This window comes from Lupinus angustifolius, chromosome LG09 (genome assembly GCF_001865875.1).
Source record: "Lupinus angustifolius cultivar Tanjil chromosome LG09, LupAngTanjil_v1.0, whole genome shotgun sequence".
Taxonomy (NCBI): domain Eukaryota; kingdom Viridiplantae; phylum Streptophyta; class Magnoliopsida; order Fabales; family Fabaceae; genus Lupinus; species Lupinus angustifolius.
Genome location: NC_032017.1, coordinates 21,627,404 through 21,643,055, shown reverse-complemented (window position 1 = coordinate 21,643,055; position 15,652 = coordinate 21,627,404). Strand labels below are relative to the sequence as shown.

Genomic DNA, 15,652 nt, shown 5'->3' with positions numbered 1-15,652 from the left:
GTCATTTGCTCCATTAGATGATATAATCTCACCTGAAAGAGTACTTCACGTTTGTTGCTACACGTATTTTGACTGTTTCTTAATCATGCTACAACTATATTTTATGATGTTACCTTACCTTCCTCGTAAATCAACTGTTATATCTATTTCTCCTACTTTTCAATCAGACACGTGTTACCACAATGCAATTAATTAATCAATACTATTCTCCTACAATGCAAAACACATTCCTTTTCTTTTTCTTTTTCTTTATCACAATCTTATGTTTCCTACACACTCCTCAATCATTGATTGTATTTTAAGAAACTTGGCATATTAATTCATATTTCTATAACCCTTTTTCTCTTTGCTTTTTTCTGCTTTAATTGCCTTCTTTCAGTATTTGTGCCAGACTTGTATTTTACAAAGGTTCCATAGCATTTTGATTAAATATGTGATGTATGAGTGAGGTTGGTATGGGGTGGTTTGACTCACTGTGGGGAGAAGAAGGACGAAAACTCATTAAAAGGAAGGACAGTGATGCTGGCGAAGCAGGTCTTTTCTGAATCTTAGCTTACATTTATACACACACACACACACAATATATATATATATATATATATATGTATATATATATATATCTATAGATATAGATATCATGGTACTTGAGTTTCATATGGCAAGCAAACAAGTAATTTTATGTTGACATTGCATTATTTATATCTAGTTTTTGTCTAACTTTCATAACAATGTTATTATTTCTTAATTGCATCACATGATCTTGCTGATAAATGACCATATAGACTTTCTCAAACCAATTTCCATTTAGATTGAACTGATAGTGAATCTTTGTCTTATAATTTGATTGATTTCCTCACTTGCCAATTCCAAACATAGAGACCACCTTTGATCATCTTTTAAAACCACTTCATAAATTATTTGAAATGAGATCAATGAAATGAATATGAAATTCAACCATATGGTTTGTCTCAAATATTAGTCTTGTTTCCACTCTTCCTTCTCTACTTTCTGCCCTTTTCTGTAGAACTATATAAAGCAGTTCTTTTATTGTCACCAGAACTGAATTTATCTTGAAAAATTCAACTTTTCTGTTTCCTTGTGTAACATAAACCAGACTTGATGGCTGAAATTATTCATTAAGATTGATACCAATATCCTAGATTGTTCCTAATAATACTCTTCAGCTAATGCCAGTTGTAATGATTCAAATTATCAGGTAGAGCATTGGAAGAGCTCAGAGCTTCACTCTACAATGAGCTCCGAACCTCGGAAGGAGCCAAACGCCAACAACAAAGATATTGTCCACCGGTGGTGGCATTGACCTTCAACTTTATGGTTGCAGTTGGGATTATCATGGCAAACAAATTGGTATATACAATTTCCATACATTCTTGATGGCAAGTTGAGAAGAATGACATGCATGTATTGTACACACACACTTATGTATAACTTTGTTAACAGGTGATGGGGAAAGTTGGCTTCAACTTCCCTATTTTCCTAACATTTATTCATTACATTACTGCATGGATTCTCCTAGCATTTTTCAAGGCACTCTCTTTGCTTCCTGTTTCCCCTCCAACTAAAACAACTCCATTCTCTTCTCTATTTGCACTTGGAGCTGTCATGGCTTTTGCCTCTGGTCTTGCAAACACCAGCCTCAAGTATAACAGGTTCATGTTCTTGCTTTAACATCTATAATTCTATTTGATAATTAAGGACTTGGAACTCTCCTGTTTCTTAACAATCCAGCTCATGCAGTGTTGGTTTCTACCAAATGGCTAAGATTGCTGTCACCCCAACAATTGTTTTTGCAGAGTTCATACTCTTCAGAAAAACAATTTCCTTTAAAAAGGTGAAGCATCTTACCATCCATTCCTTTTATTTTCTTATCTTATATAAAGTCATGAGATATGCTGAAAATGACTATTCCACCCCCATCTTTATTTTTATGCACTAATCATGTGATTGCAATGGTGCAGGTTTTAGCTTTGGTTGTGGTATCAGCAGGTGTAGCAGTTGCAACTGTAACAGATATAGAGTTCAATTTATTTGGTGCTGTGGTTGCAATTGTATGGATAATTCCAAGTGCCATAAATAAGATTTTATGGTCTACTTTACAACAACAAGGAAACTGGACAGCTCTAGGGTGAGTACTCACAAAGAATCATATCCTCTTAAAGTGGTAAAGTCATAGTAGAGGATTGGTTCCACTCACAAATGTGAAGTGATGTACTTGGTTTTATTCTTTCTCCATGGCAAAATTAATTTGCCAATTGCCAAGACTTAAAAGTTTGTGATTGTAGGTTGATGTGGAAAACTACCCCAGTGACAGTTTTTTTCCTAGGAGCTTTGATGCCATGGATAGATCCACCAGGAGTTCTATCCTTCAAGTGGAATGTAAACAACTCAAGTGCAGTTTTGATATCTGCTTTGCTTGGTTTTCTCTTACAATGGTCAGGTGCATTGGCATTGGGGTGAGACTACTTGTATAATTGTTGGTCCTTGCTAGAGACTAGAGTGATGTTAAGATTTGATAACTAACAATCTAACATCACATCATAAATGAATGCAGGGCAACTTGTGCTACAACTCATGTTGTTTTAGGACAGTTCAAAACATGTGTGATTCTACTTGGAGGCTATCTAATATTCAACTCAGATCCTGGGATTGTGAGCATTGGAGGGGCTGTTGTTGCTATCTCTGGAATGTCACTTTACACAACATTCACTTTGCAACAATCTCAGGAAAATACCAAGCAGCCACTTTTGCCTTCAACAAAACCAAAATCAACAACTGAACAAGACACCACAACAGATTCAAATATTAATACTACCACCATTGTTGTCTGATTCCAAAATGTGCCAAGCCTTTTTGTATAGAGAGACTATAAACACCCAAATTTGTCCAGTAGAAAAAATCCAAAATTGATTTTAACAAAAGTTATAACAATTTTATTTAATAAATAATTTATTTCTTCCTCTCTAAACATAAGATGACATCTCTTAATGTTAATGTTATTGTTAAAATAGTTGTATAATGCTCATTATGATTTTCCACACATTTTAATAATAGTTAATGAACAAGTCTAATAATTAAAGGGGTTCACTATATTGATAGCATTTAGTTAGAAAAGAAAAGTATAAAATTTAGTGTTGAAGTATTTGTTTTCTAATTATGCTTTTCAAATTAGAGAGTTTATTTTAGAAAGCCAAAACAAATACAATTAGATTAAATATTGATGATTTTTTGGTAATTCTTTTGTAATAATTTGTGTAGATTCCTATTTTGTTGAATAGATTTTTATTTGATTATTTAAGGTAGATAGAGTTATTTGAGTGAGTTACGTGTGATAATGTTGTGTAACCATTTCCTGCACTCACCGATCTCGATCTTATCTTCATCTTCATCTTCATCTTCATCTTCAAAATCAAAGCATAAACTTTTTGTGTCTCACTCTGTGATGGATGATAGAGGCAGCAAATTCAAGGAATTCCCTTTTGTTTCAATTCCACAGAAAAAGCTAATGCTTGATCTTGTTTCAACACTTGAGAAGCGTTTTGAGTCTGATCTTCTTCCTTCAACGCTTCCCTCTAATGTTCAGTATTACCAAAACCCAACTTCCACTGCTCAAGCTTCACTTCATATCAGACCTGCTCATGCTCATTCCCCAGTTATTCTCCCTTATCCTCTCATTTTTCTTTATTCCAATTCTTCTTTTTTTTTACATTCACAAATTAATTATCATCTCTTTCCCAATATTTATCTTTACTTTTTTGTTAAATTATTATTTATCCTCTTGGGTATTCGCCATGCATCTATTTTATGTAATTATGTAGTCTAAGCTTTGATGTACAATCATGATATACTTATCTTATATGGACAAGATCAGTGTTTTGGTACAATCTTCAAGTATTTCACTGGTACAAGTAATGCTTCCTTCATTGTGCATGTTCAATTTTGTCCTGTATGATGTTGAGTTTGTGTTAGAAATAAACACTGTTAAAGTCCTGGCATCTATTGTTCTTCAAAGTAATTATTCTTTGTCCTCTTGCACCTTTTAATGATCAGTAGCATGACTGATGCTTGCAATATTAGGGAACAATATGAATTATATGTATAATTTCATCAAAGACTAAAATGATAGTTTCACTAACATGATCACTACTAATAATTTGTTTGATTCTGAATTTGGTCCTGTTTTGGTATGTCTCAGATAGATTTCATATTGGGAAGCTGGGTGCACTCTGATCTACCAACAGGAGGATCCTTAGATATAACAAGTCTTTCAGGCTATCTAAACAGTTCAAATGATGCACCAAATTTTGTGTTTGAAATGATTCGCAGTAGTCCAACAATGCTAGTTCTCATTCTTGATTTGCCTCCTAGGAAAGACCTTGTGCTTTGGCCAGATGACCTCAAAACTTTCTATGAAGACACACAGCTTGATAAACATAGGAAGGCCCTGGAAACACTTCCTGAGGTTCAACCTTATTTCTCTTCTTCCCTTTACATCCGCACCGTCGCATCCCCTACCGCTATAATGGTTCGTATTCAGACAGAAAATGATGGAGGGGAGCGCATGGAGGAGATCATCAGGGACCATTTGGACCCCATATCGAAGCAAGTTTTGAGCATCTGGTTGGATCATTGTGCTTGTGCTAAGAGAGAAGTAGGAGAGGAAGAAAGAGCTTATCTGAAAAAAAGGGACAGTATCATTAGAAACAAGACAATAGAGATTGATCTAGGTTCAAGCTTTCCTAGGTTGTTTGGTTCTGAAGTAGCAAATAGGGTACTGGAAGTGATCAAGGAGTATTTTAGTGTTTGAGATGCAAATTTAATTGTAATTGGTGCTGGATACTGTATGATTGCATGTGAAAGTGTAGTCTAATGAGGGAAGAGTATTGATTGAATCTCTAGCCAAGTAGGAAATGTGTAAGTGATAGTTTGTTCTATATCATGAAACAATTGTCACAAAAATAGAAGTTATTGGATGAAGATGCATGAATGAGTGATTATAAATGATAGTTATTGGACTTACAAGTGTGAATGATGCACAATTACACCACTTGGTGGTTGAGGTGTAACAATTAGAGATATGCTTAATTAAAGTATCCATCTATAACTTTTGATTTTGGTTCTTGTCATCTAATAATTCTGTTAACTACTGACCATTTTCCACAACACACAACACACAACGTTAACCATACTTCACAAATGATTACATAAACTCTTCTTTTGTTTTTGTTTTGCACTCCCAATGTCTCTTCTAGGCTCGTAGTAATGCAATAGGCACCTACAATATCAAATAGCACCAGTGGTCTAGTGGTAGAATAGTACCCTGCCACGGTACAGACCCGGGTTCGATTCCCGGCTGGTGCAACTTTACTTTTTATTTTACTTTATAGCCTAACGAGAGTAATAAGGCCTATTACCTGCAAATAAATAAGACATTATTTTTAACCTTTTTTTCTATTGTGCATCTAAAATGATTCAATTTGCTTTCGCTCATGAATGAATAACTGTTCATCTAAAATGTTCATTGTAGGATGGACGGCATCAAACTACAATCCTTTAACTTGTGTAATTAGTAGAAACCATTGATTCATAAGGGGACTTTTTTCCAATAAGCTTAAAAAAACTTTATTTAGTTATTAAAATACTTTGAATACAGAATATCTACAATAGTAGCCAAAAGACATGACTATATTCTATTTGAGGTCTAAATTTGTTAACCATTTTACTTGAAATCTTTCTTAGTCTTTCTCTCTACTATAGGTATAGGGTGACCATCCATGTGATCAACTCTTCCAAATAGAACTTCCGTTAATCTTATTTTCTGAAGCATCTTTGTCACGATTTAATGTACTGTTTCTATAGAATCAAAGTGTGTAAGAACCATGGGACTTGTCTGCCAGAAACAAGAACGCATGGAAGTGACATAATCCATGATATGAAGTGTTTCAGGGCAGGATTCTTGATTCCTAAGCGGCACACATTTCAAGGATTGAGGAACAGCAAAGCTCTATGCTTCACATTGAATTAAAAAAGGTTAGAGAACAAATTCTAACCTTCACCAACTACTGCTATTTAATTTGAATATCCGACACTAAGATTTCATATATGTACAGATGAAGCTAAGTGGCTAATCATAAGTGTCTCAGCCAATAATATTCCACAAACAGGAAAACACATACATTCAGATTAATAATTGACCTCCCATTCATTCCCCAGCATGCCCAGTATGTATTTCATCTAAAGAGGGAGCTGCACTATCAACAGACAACATGAAGCTACTATACCAAATTATAAAGCTTTGAGTTATTTTACCCACTGAATAACACTGCCAATGTGTATTCCACTTATGTTAACTCTTTGCAGCATTTATAGGCAATGAACACTGACACGGCTGCACAGGCCACAGCAAGAGTCGCATAAGTATCTTCTCGCTCCCAGCTGTCAAGCCATGTCGTGGAATGAAACTTTCGCGAAGTTCCTTTCCCACTTTTAATCCTAGAAATCGCAGTGTCAGTGCTATTATTGTTATTATTGTTATCAGCTGAGAGCTTTGCCTCCATCTCAATGACGTCAGGGTTCTTTGCCTTTTCCACTAACACAGGATTCTGACAGCAGGAAGAGTCTCCATTTGATTGGCAGCAGCTCACTCCATTTGATTGGCAGAAACTTGAAAAATTGTCTTGAGGTATATACACTGCAGTGCTTTCTTCTGAACTTCTTATGCCATTCAGCAGAAGTCGTAGTTCTTGGTCTTTCATCTGTTCATCTTCTGATAAACCCATCTGACCCCTGATGACAAATTGGCAATATTAAAAAATTATAAATACAGGTCAAGCATATTTTTCAGGGTACTATACAGCAAAAGTTTTCATAATTCAGAAGTCTGCTGCTAGCTAGTATCTTTAGCCATGTATAGGATTTCAGCACATCCCAATATCAGATTTATGAAGAGGGGAACCTGTCACCCAAATGATCAAAAATAATTCCCATCCCAAAGTGGCAGAGAGAGATGTAATTGACGAGTTATGGGCAAAGCAAGAGTTTCTGAACATTCAGAAGTGGACAACAGTTAAAATTTGAAGGCCAAGTCATTGGCAAGGAAAACGTTATTTATGAGTGTGACAAGTAATAGATAGATAGTTTAAACATGAACACCAGAACAAGCAGGTGCATGTAGCTATTGTCTTTTAGTCTTAGAGGATGAAAATTAGGAAAAGAAAGGCCAAAAGCCAGGAATAGAAAGAGAGACTAGCTATTCTTTTAGTCTTAGAGGATGAAAATTAGGAGAGAAACAGAATGTTTTTAAACAAAGCACTACAGTTAATAAAGCATTATAGAAAATGATTACCTCCATAATGAGTCTACAATCTCCCCCTTTAAGATATGTTGTTGAATCAATAAAGGTACATCATCAGGTGTAACATACCCATACCTACATTTTTAGTTCAAGAAAACAGTTTTGACTGAATATTCAGTATAATAAACAAGATTACAATAGTATTTCAAGATATTAAATAATAAATAAACAGGAAGGTCTTCTCCTTACCAATGCCCAGTGACTTCTCCATTCATGCTTGATCCAAATATAATGATGTTTCCTGCATACTTATGTCCCCCGATGTGTGAGCATGGACTCACAAACACTTTACCTTGAAGAGAATGTAACTCTATCTCTTCCTTGAATCTACTGACCAAGACAGGCCCACAAACACCGCATCTACGATCACGGGATCCATGCGAACATACAAAAACATATGAACCTTTTAATGCTTCGGGGGTTCCAGGAAGCCACTCTCCATCCTTCACGAGAACTTCTTCAACAAATGTTTCAACATCAAAATGTGTTAACCTCCTGCAATTTCACTAGCATAGGTTGTTGATAACGAACTAGGAGAAAACAACAAGGAAATATTATAATTAGAAGAATTCAGTAGCTGCAAAACAAATTATTTACGAACCTGTATCTGATCATGTCAGGAAAGATTAGTACATCTCCATTAGATGTTTCAGTCCCATCATGACCCTCGCATATCGTTAAGCGGGTCTATGAAACATGTAAGTCGAAGAAAAATCAGCCACAGTTAATGTAAAAGGAAGAAAACAGGATACACCATTTTCACAAAAATGTTCCTCACACATACTTGCACACATGACACATCGATACAGTTTTAACCATCTAATTATAAGTTTATAACCACTGTCACACTGCTTTCAGCACATCAACATTCAAATTCTGCCACTTCACTCTAGGATAGCACAGCATAGTGGTCGTGCACATTCATGGCAATATAATGCACATTTCACAGATGTGCACATTTTACAGCATAATAGTGTTTAGATGCCACTTCATATTTCATGGTGAGTTTCCTATTACAATAAAATGGGAATATCACAGTAACGAAAAGGGTTTTCACGCAACTATAACTGTAGCGCATGCAAAGCCCACAAATGCGCTAGGATTTCTGCTACCTAACTGTTTGACAACTAACAAGCTTAGAAATCCCTTGGAAAATATTATCAAGTTAAATTTCTTACTAACCAAAAGGGTCACACCACCAACTGCAAAATGTCAAATGCCAGGGTTTAAATTGCCACTCTGGGAGAGCTTTTTACTTAACCACTGCCTCACACTCATTTACAGGTAAAAAATAAGGTCACAACAACCAATTTCAATTGGATCATTCATTTCCCCAAACAACAAAAAAGACTTAAAAAAAGCATAGATAATCCTTCACCTAAAATTCAAACCCTAGAAAAATCAACAAAGAAAACAACAAACCTATATCATAAATTCGTAATTAACATAAAAACAGCAACAAAGGGAAGCGTAATAGTGAGTACCTCCTTCTTCATGTGATTCTTCTTGGCCACAACGGCGGCATGGAGCAACCTAGGCAATCGATCAAACTCGGCAGCCTCGATGCGTGGTGGCCAGAAGCGAGGGTTCTTGTAGCAGAGGAAGACGTGGCGGTGGTAGAACTCAACGGTGCCGGCGAGGGGACTCTGACGGAAATCGAGTCGGGAGAATCCAAAATCGGAATCGGCAGTAGCGGAAGAGGAGTCAGCGGAGAGGAGACCGTCGTTCTGGAAGCTTCCGGAGGCGCTGCGTGGATCGGAGAGGTAACTATCGAGTTGATCGGAGACAGTGATGGGAGAAGAGTGAGAAGAAGAAGGGATAGTGAAAGAGAGAGATTCTTCTCTGTCTCGGTTACTCGACATCGAAAAATGTTAAGAGAGAGTGAGAAAGAAAAGAGTGAAGAATGAAAAATGAAGAATGAAGAATGAAGAATGAGAAAATGGGTGATTGTGATGTGAGACTGTAAAGTAAAGCATAGTAGACAAAGATCTATCATAAAACTTCATAACGCTAAAAAATAAATTAATAATAGGAGATAAAATTATCAATTCGTTTATAAAAATTATCACATATGTGTAGATCATTAAAATTGTTTATCATTTTAGTTTTTTTAGAGGATTTGTAGAAAATGCTTAAATATGTCAGTAACTTTAATAATTATATGACATAGTTTATCTCATATGATTTATCTTTATGTATTATGAGTTAAATCAATAATTTTATAAAAAAAAATTAATAACTCTGCAAAAAAACCATTTTCCATATTAGACTTTTTCTCATCATTTTTCCTAGGCACATTTACCCAAACTTAATTAATACCTATATTTACCCTACCTCTTAGCTATAAAGATCTTTAATCCCAAACTTTGTTCTAAACTATATCTCAAATTAATAAAAATATGTCATTTTAATTTAAAACAAAATATTCATTACTATTTTAGTTTTAATATATTATTGATCTATAATGTAATTTGAGATCCAATTTAGGACAATAGGTTCCTTAACTAGTCGCTACATCCATTTATTTATTTTTACAATCAAAGATATCTTTCACACTTTGATAAAGAATTATTCAATTTTGGGGTGATGGTGATCTCTCTAAATAAGTATCACTCACACAAAATGACTTTAATTATTCTAGAGATCTAGCAAGACCTTACACCACACACCACTAGATCAATACATCGATACACTAATTTAATTTAATAACATTATTATTGGGTTATAATAACAATGTTCAAACACACACCAAAGGACATTTCCTTTACTTTCACGGCTTTAATTATTATAAGCATTAAAATATCATATATCATTTACCAACAATATATTAGTCTAATAATGTAAAGTTCCGCTAGATTCTCAGGATAACCAAAAGATTAAAAGTTCAACGATTCCTGAGAACGGTATTTATTAAGAGGTTCCGCAAACCAAAAAAATGATTAGTACCTAATCCAAAGGGTGAAAGAACACCCTTATTCAAAAAAATATCATACATGATTTATGTGACAAAGTTATTATTTTTTCAACTTGCACTAATGTGAGTATCCACTCTTTAATTTTTAAATCAATCAAAATCCTATCAAGAGTATTTGCTACATATATCATTTCCTCACCTTACCATATAAATTGATAGACTATATTCAATAGTGGAAATATATCACATCCCCTACCAAGAGTCTGACTTATAACATGTTCGAACAAATCAAACATTTTTTATAAATATGTGACATTTTTGAAAAATAATATTTAGTCTATATTTCAATACACAAAAATTATTATTTATGAATGGTGCACTTATCCTTACTATATGAATATTAAACTCTTAAGTCTTATCTTAATAAGAGGTTGTAGTGAGATTAATATTTTATGAAAATGATATGAGTTGGTAGTAGGTAAATTGCAAAATACAGGATATATAGAGTTGCCCAAGAAGGCATAATGATAGAAGAGGGAGAGATGGGAGAGATGGGAGAGAAATCATGTGAAATAGAAGAGAGGGTTGGTTTGTTTGAAAGAAAGGAAGTAAGAAAGAGAGGAGTATACAAGGTATTTGCAAGTACAATATTTGCAGCTATATGTTTCATATGGGTTTACAGATTCAGAAACATCCCATACGATGATGATGATGATGATGATGGCAGATATTGGTATTGGTTACTTCTTTTCATGTCCGAGTTCGCTTTTGGACTCTACTGGATTATCACTCAGTCTGTTCGTTGGAGAATTGTTTATCACACTCCCTTCAAACACACCCTCTTAAACAGATACGATGAACAGAAATTAGGAGGAGTAGACATATTTGTGTGCACAGCTGACCCAATATTAGAACCTCCAATGATAGTCATTAATACTGTATTATCGGCTATGGCATACAATTATCCTTCCAATAACCTAACTGTCTATCTCTCTGATGATGGAGGCTCAGATCTAACGTTCTATGCTCTCTTTAAGGCTTCTATTTTCTCTAAACATTGGGTCCCATTCTGCACAAGATTCAATATTCAACCTAGGTCACCTGAAGCTTACTTTGCTACCCAAAATTATACCACTAACTTTGCCCAAGAATGGTTATCTATCAAGGTAAGAGGGTTTCATTATTATATTCTAGTTATACTTAAATGATAGAAATTTACTACATCTTTCAGTTCATATAGTTAAACTCAAACACATGTTATGTCATGACACACTAATGCACGTTGCTTTCATGTCTTGAGAAGTTCGGTTTTCCAAAGTTTTGGGACAAGTCTTTTGAATGAAACGTATGCTAGAAAAAGGTTTACCATTATCCTTAACCATTATATTTGGCTTTATTTGGTCAACATTTTCAATGGTATGATACTATATAAGATTCTATACATGTATAGATTTTGTTTTATTGTATTTTGTATTCAATATAAGCAATGGAACAAGCTACTCCACATGGGCATCATGGCATGCCGTATACAATATTAATTGTTTGATGGATATATATTTTATTAAATAATTGTGATGGCAGAAATTATATGAAAACATGAAAAGAGATATTGAATCTGTCGTAGCAAATGGGAAGGTTCCAGATGATGCAAGAAAACAGCACAATGGTTTCTCAGAATGGAATCACAAAACGACAAAACAAGACCACCAATCTATTGTCCAAGTATCACCTTCTATCATCTTACCTCTTTTTATTTTTTATTTTCCACCACTCTTTATACAATTCTTACCTTTAATAAATTATTAGACAATATTGTAATACAATTTCAGTCTTTCTAAAATAAATTATTGTCAACTTAATAATAATTATTAATCCCTCATGTTATATGTATGTGGTTGTTATAAAATCCCAATATGCCCACTAGTACTTATTTATATTAACTATTTTTTTAACCATTAATTTATTTATTTTCTGATCTACCCAAAAGTATCTTCCACCTTAGGAGCCGTTTTGGAGGGGTGATTAACTGTTAATTTATCTAATACTTGTAATTATTGTCAAAGAAGTAAAAGTTAGAATTTATTTAATCATATTTTAAATCTACTATATTATTATAAGATGAACTAATTATATTAGGTATATTATGTATTGATAATAGAATAGTAAAAGTACATGATTACAAAAAATTTAAAAGCATTTTTGAAGTCCAAAAATTAAAAATGTGAACTAAGAATGAATTAATTATACTAGAATTGAATAGATCATTCACATAGATTCCACATTAAAAATATTTATTTATTTATTTGGTAAAAATAGAACCTGACATTGACAAGAGACTGAGATTCTTTGTCCCAAAAAGTTGGTGTCTTCATGTCTCTATCCAATAGTATTCCACAGAATATTTATAAATCCCTCCATGTCCCTTGATAAGTATTTATAAATCCCGTTCCCGTACATTAGCTCATAATTTCAAGACACAGCATCATCTTTTTATCTTATTTGTTTGAATTATAAAGGTAATAGCAAGTTAAGAAGAACCCTGAAGTTGGTAAAAGAATATGATAATATTGATAGCCTAACCAAACATGTTATATAAAACTTAGTTGGAATATAGTATATTTTTCTTTGATCATGTTATTATATTCCCAGATCATGATCGATGGAAGAGATAAAAATGGTGTAGATGAAGATGGATATGGATTGGCAACATTGGTATACATGGCACGCGAGAAAAGACCCAATTATCCTCACCATTTCAAAGCTGGAGCTATGAATGCACTGGTTTGTCATCATTATATGTATATATATATATATATATGTATGTATATATATCTACTCTCACTTCTCATGTGTCTTGTGCAGATAAGAGTGTCATCAGAGATAACCAACGCTCCTTACATCCTCAACTTGGACTGTGACATGTACCCAAATAACGCAGATATAATTCATGAAGTACTATGTTTCTTCATGGATGAAGTAAAAGGTCACGACATAGCTTATGTTCAATTTCCGCAGAACTATAATAATCTCACCAACAATGACCATTATGCAAATTCATGTCTTGCCACCGATAAGGTATGTAACAAAGTAATGTATTTACAATTTTTGCATGAAGAGTTATTATTCAGCCTTGAGTCTTGTTTTTTTATGTGTGTGTGTATAGTTAGAACTAGCAGGCATATGTGGACATGGAGCAGCCTTGTATTGTGGAACTGGATGTTTCCATCGAAGAGAAAGTCTATCAGGAACTTACTTCAAAGATTACTTACCAAATAAAGACACCAATCCTAAAAGAGAAGATAAGAGAACAGTGAATGAATTGAATGAAGCATCCAAAGCTCTTGCCACTTGCACCTTTGAGAAGGATACTCAATGGGGGAAGGAGGTATGTGTTTGTGTCTATCATTATAACACTTTACTGAAAGCAATTACTATGATTGATAATGTTCTGAAACATTGCAGATGGGGTTAGTGTATGGTATTCCTGTAGAAGACATTGCAACTGGCCTAGCAATCTCATGCAGGGGTTGGAAATCAATTTATTATAATCCAGAAAGAAAGGCTTTCTTGGGTGTAGCTCCGACAACCTTAGATGTAGCTCTTGTTCAGCATAAGAGGTGGTCAGAAGGCATGTTCCAAGTTTTCTTCTCCAAGTATTGCCCTTTCATTTATGGGCATGGGAAGATAAACTTTGGTTTACAAATGGGATATTGTGTCTACCTCTTATGGGCTCCAATGTCCCTTCCTACACTTTCTTATGTCATTGTTTCTCCTATTACCTTGCTTCGCGGCATTCCCTTATTCCCACAGGTTCTGATCTTGTTTCCTTGGAGTTTATTTTATGCTTAGCTTCAGCACTTCAACTAAATCTCTTACTATTTGTTGTATTTGCAGCTTACAAGCCTGTGGTTCCTTCCCTTTGCTTATGCATTTGTTGCCACAAATGCTTATAGCCTAGGTGAGGCATTGAGTTGCGGGTCGACAATAAAAGGTTGGTGGAACTTACAACGAATGAGGCTCATCAGAAGGACCACCTCTTATCTCTTTAGCTTCATTGACAACATAACCAAGAAATTTGGGCTATCACAGACAAACTTTGTAATCACAGATAAGGTCGTGAGTGAGGATGTGCAAAAGAGATATGAGCAAGAGGTCATAGATTTTGGAAACTCTTCTAATTCAATAATGTTAACCATATTAGCAACTGTGGCATTGCTAAACCTTTTTGGTCTAGTTGGTGGTATCATGAGGATTGTGATCATGGATTTGGGATTCACCAGCTCAAGCCAATTGATGATACAGATTATGGTTAGTGCATTGGTGGTAATGGTGTATTTACCAGTGTATGAGGCACTTTTCATTCGCACTGATAAAGGAAGCATATCATCCTCAATCATGTTTAAGTCCATTGCTTTCATTTCATTGGGATGTTGCCTAGCACATTTCATATGACAGTATAGTTCTTATGCTTTGATGTCATTGGATCACCTGTCTCCCAACATATATGTCTCATTTCCTCTCTCAAACCAATCATATATTAGCAAAAAGTAATAAAATGTAGCATTCTGATTGGCTTGGAACATGGAATGAAACACCATTTGAGACACGTAATCTCTGTCCGTGTAGTTCAAATTTCAAACTCTGGTCTCAATTTGCAATAATGATTAAGACTATTGCAAAAAAAAATATAGGTAAGATGATCATAATTGCACTTGTGATTATGATGGACTTAAATAAATTATGAAGATGGGTGTGATATTGAATTTTGGTGTTCTATTCATAAAAATATTTCTCAATCCCATTTTTTTTCTTTTAATGGCCTGATGCTTCAATTATAGTGCCCTGCTTATCTTTGGCTACTTCGCTTTTCAGAAATCATGTTAAGGACAATATCAATGTTTCTTACTTAGTATATATGGTTTATGTTACAACTTACAAAAGCAAGACCATAAGATATATACCAGATTAATAATGTAAAAATATACAAAATGTTATGAATGTCCAGGGTAATAGCAAACATTAGAGAAAGTAAGATACACAACATTGTAGATACCCCTTTCTGTGAATATCACAAATATATATATACCTCCTATATGAATTAATAAATATGTGTAGTTGTTTCTTATATAGCTATATTCCAAAGTGATAGTGGAGGGCCATGTGCTCATAGTCATTTCATGGGTCCATATCCTAACATAGCCGTTGCAAAAGTTCAATTTTATAATGATTTTATGTTATTTTCTGTTGTCCATAGTCACATGGTCAAAGTAATTTAAATATAGAACTTTCCTAATAAACATAGAGGTCTCTGTATTGAAGGACCCCACTCACTCACTATCTTCTCCTTATTAGAAGAGCCACACCAC

At 34.3% G+C, this 15,652-nt stretch overlaps 4 protein-coding genes and 1 non-coding gene across 6 annotated transcripts; 4 read left to right on the top strand and 1 right to left on the bottom strand.

The window, feature by feature from the left end:
- LOC109356883 (uncharacterized membrane protein At1g06890-like) lies at positions 306-2,891 on the top strand. Its single transcript, XM_019600494.1, has 7 exons — positions 306-534; positions 1,217-1,368; positions 1,462-1,670; positions 1,759-1,852; positions 1,980-2,146; positions 2,304-2,474; positions 2,573-2,891. Exons 1-7 carry the CDS (start codon positions 441-443, stop codon positions 2,847-2,849), a joined length of 1,164 nt encoding a protein of 387 aa, XP_019456039.1. The 5' UTR covers positions 306-440; the 3' UTR covers positions 2,850-2,891.
- LOC109356885 (red chlorophyll catabolite reductase, chloroplastic) lies at positions 3,338-5,016 on the top strand. The gene is made up of 2 exons (XM_019600502.1): positions 3,338-3,670; positions 4,214-5,016. Exons 1-2 carry the CDS (start codon positions 3,353-3,355, stop codon positions 4,823-4,825), a joined length of 930 nt encoding a protein of 309 aa, XP_019456047.1. The 5' UTR covers positions 3,338-3,352; the 3' UTR covers positions 4,826-5,016.
- TRNAG-GCC lies at positions 5,309-5,379 on the top strand. Its single transcript has one exon. It is a non-coding gene; the product is annotated as a tRNA-Gly (tRNA).
- Positions 5,975-9,352, bottom strand: LOC109356882. Of its 2 annotated transcripts, XM_019600493.1 has the most exons (6): positions 9,291-9,352; positions 8,857-9,252; positions 7,974-8,059; positions 7,562-7,867; positions 7,364-7,447; positions 5,975-6,804 (listed from the first exon to the last, which is right to left on the bottom strand). In XM_019600493.1, exons 2-6 carry the CDS (start codon positions 9,232-9,234, stop codon positions 6,360-6,362), a joined length of 1,299 nt encoding a protein of 432 aa, XP_019456038.1. In that variant the 5' UTR covers positions 9,235-9,252; positions 9,291-9,352; the 3' UTR covers positions 5,975-6,359. The 2 variants fall into 2 exon arrangements, with proteins under 2 accessions (XP_019456038.1, XP_019456037.1); XM_019600492.1 differs by having other exon boundaries at positions 8,857-9,334.
- Positions 9,548-15,043, top strand: LOC109356879 (cellulose synthase-like protein E6). The gene is made up of 7 exons (XM_019600490.1): positions 9,548-11,452; positions 11,868-12,008; positions 12,936-13,067; positions 13,149-13,361; positions 13,450-13,671; positions 13,749-14,096; positions 14,181-15,043. The coding sequence occupies exons 1-7, from the start codon at positions 10,811-10,813 to the stop codon at positions 14,736-14,738; spliced, it is 2,256 nt and encodes a 751-aa protein (XP_019456035.1). The 5' UTR covers positions 9,548-10,810; the 3' UTR covers positions 14,739-15,043.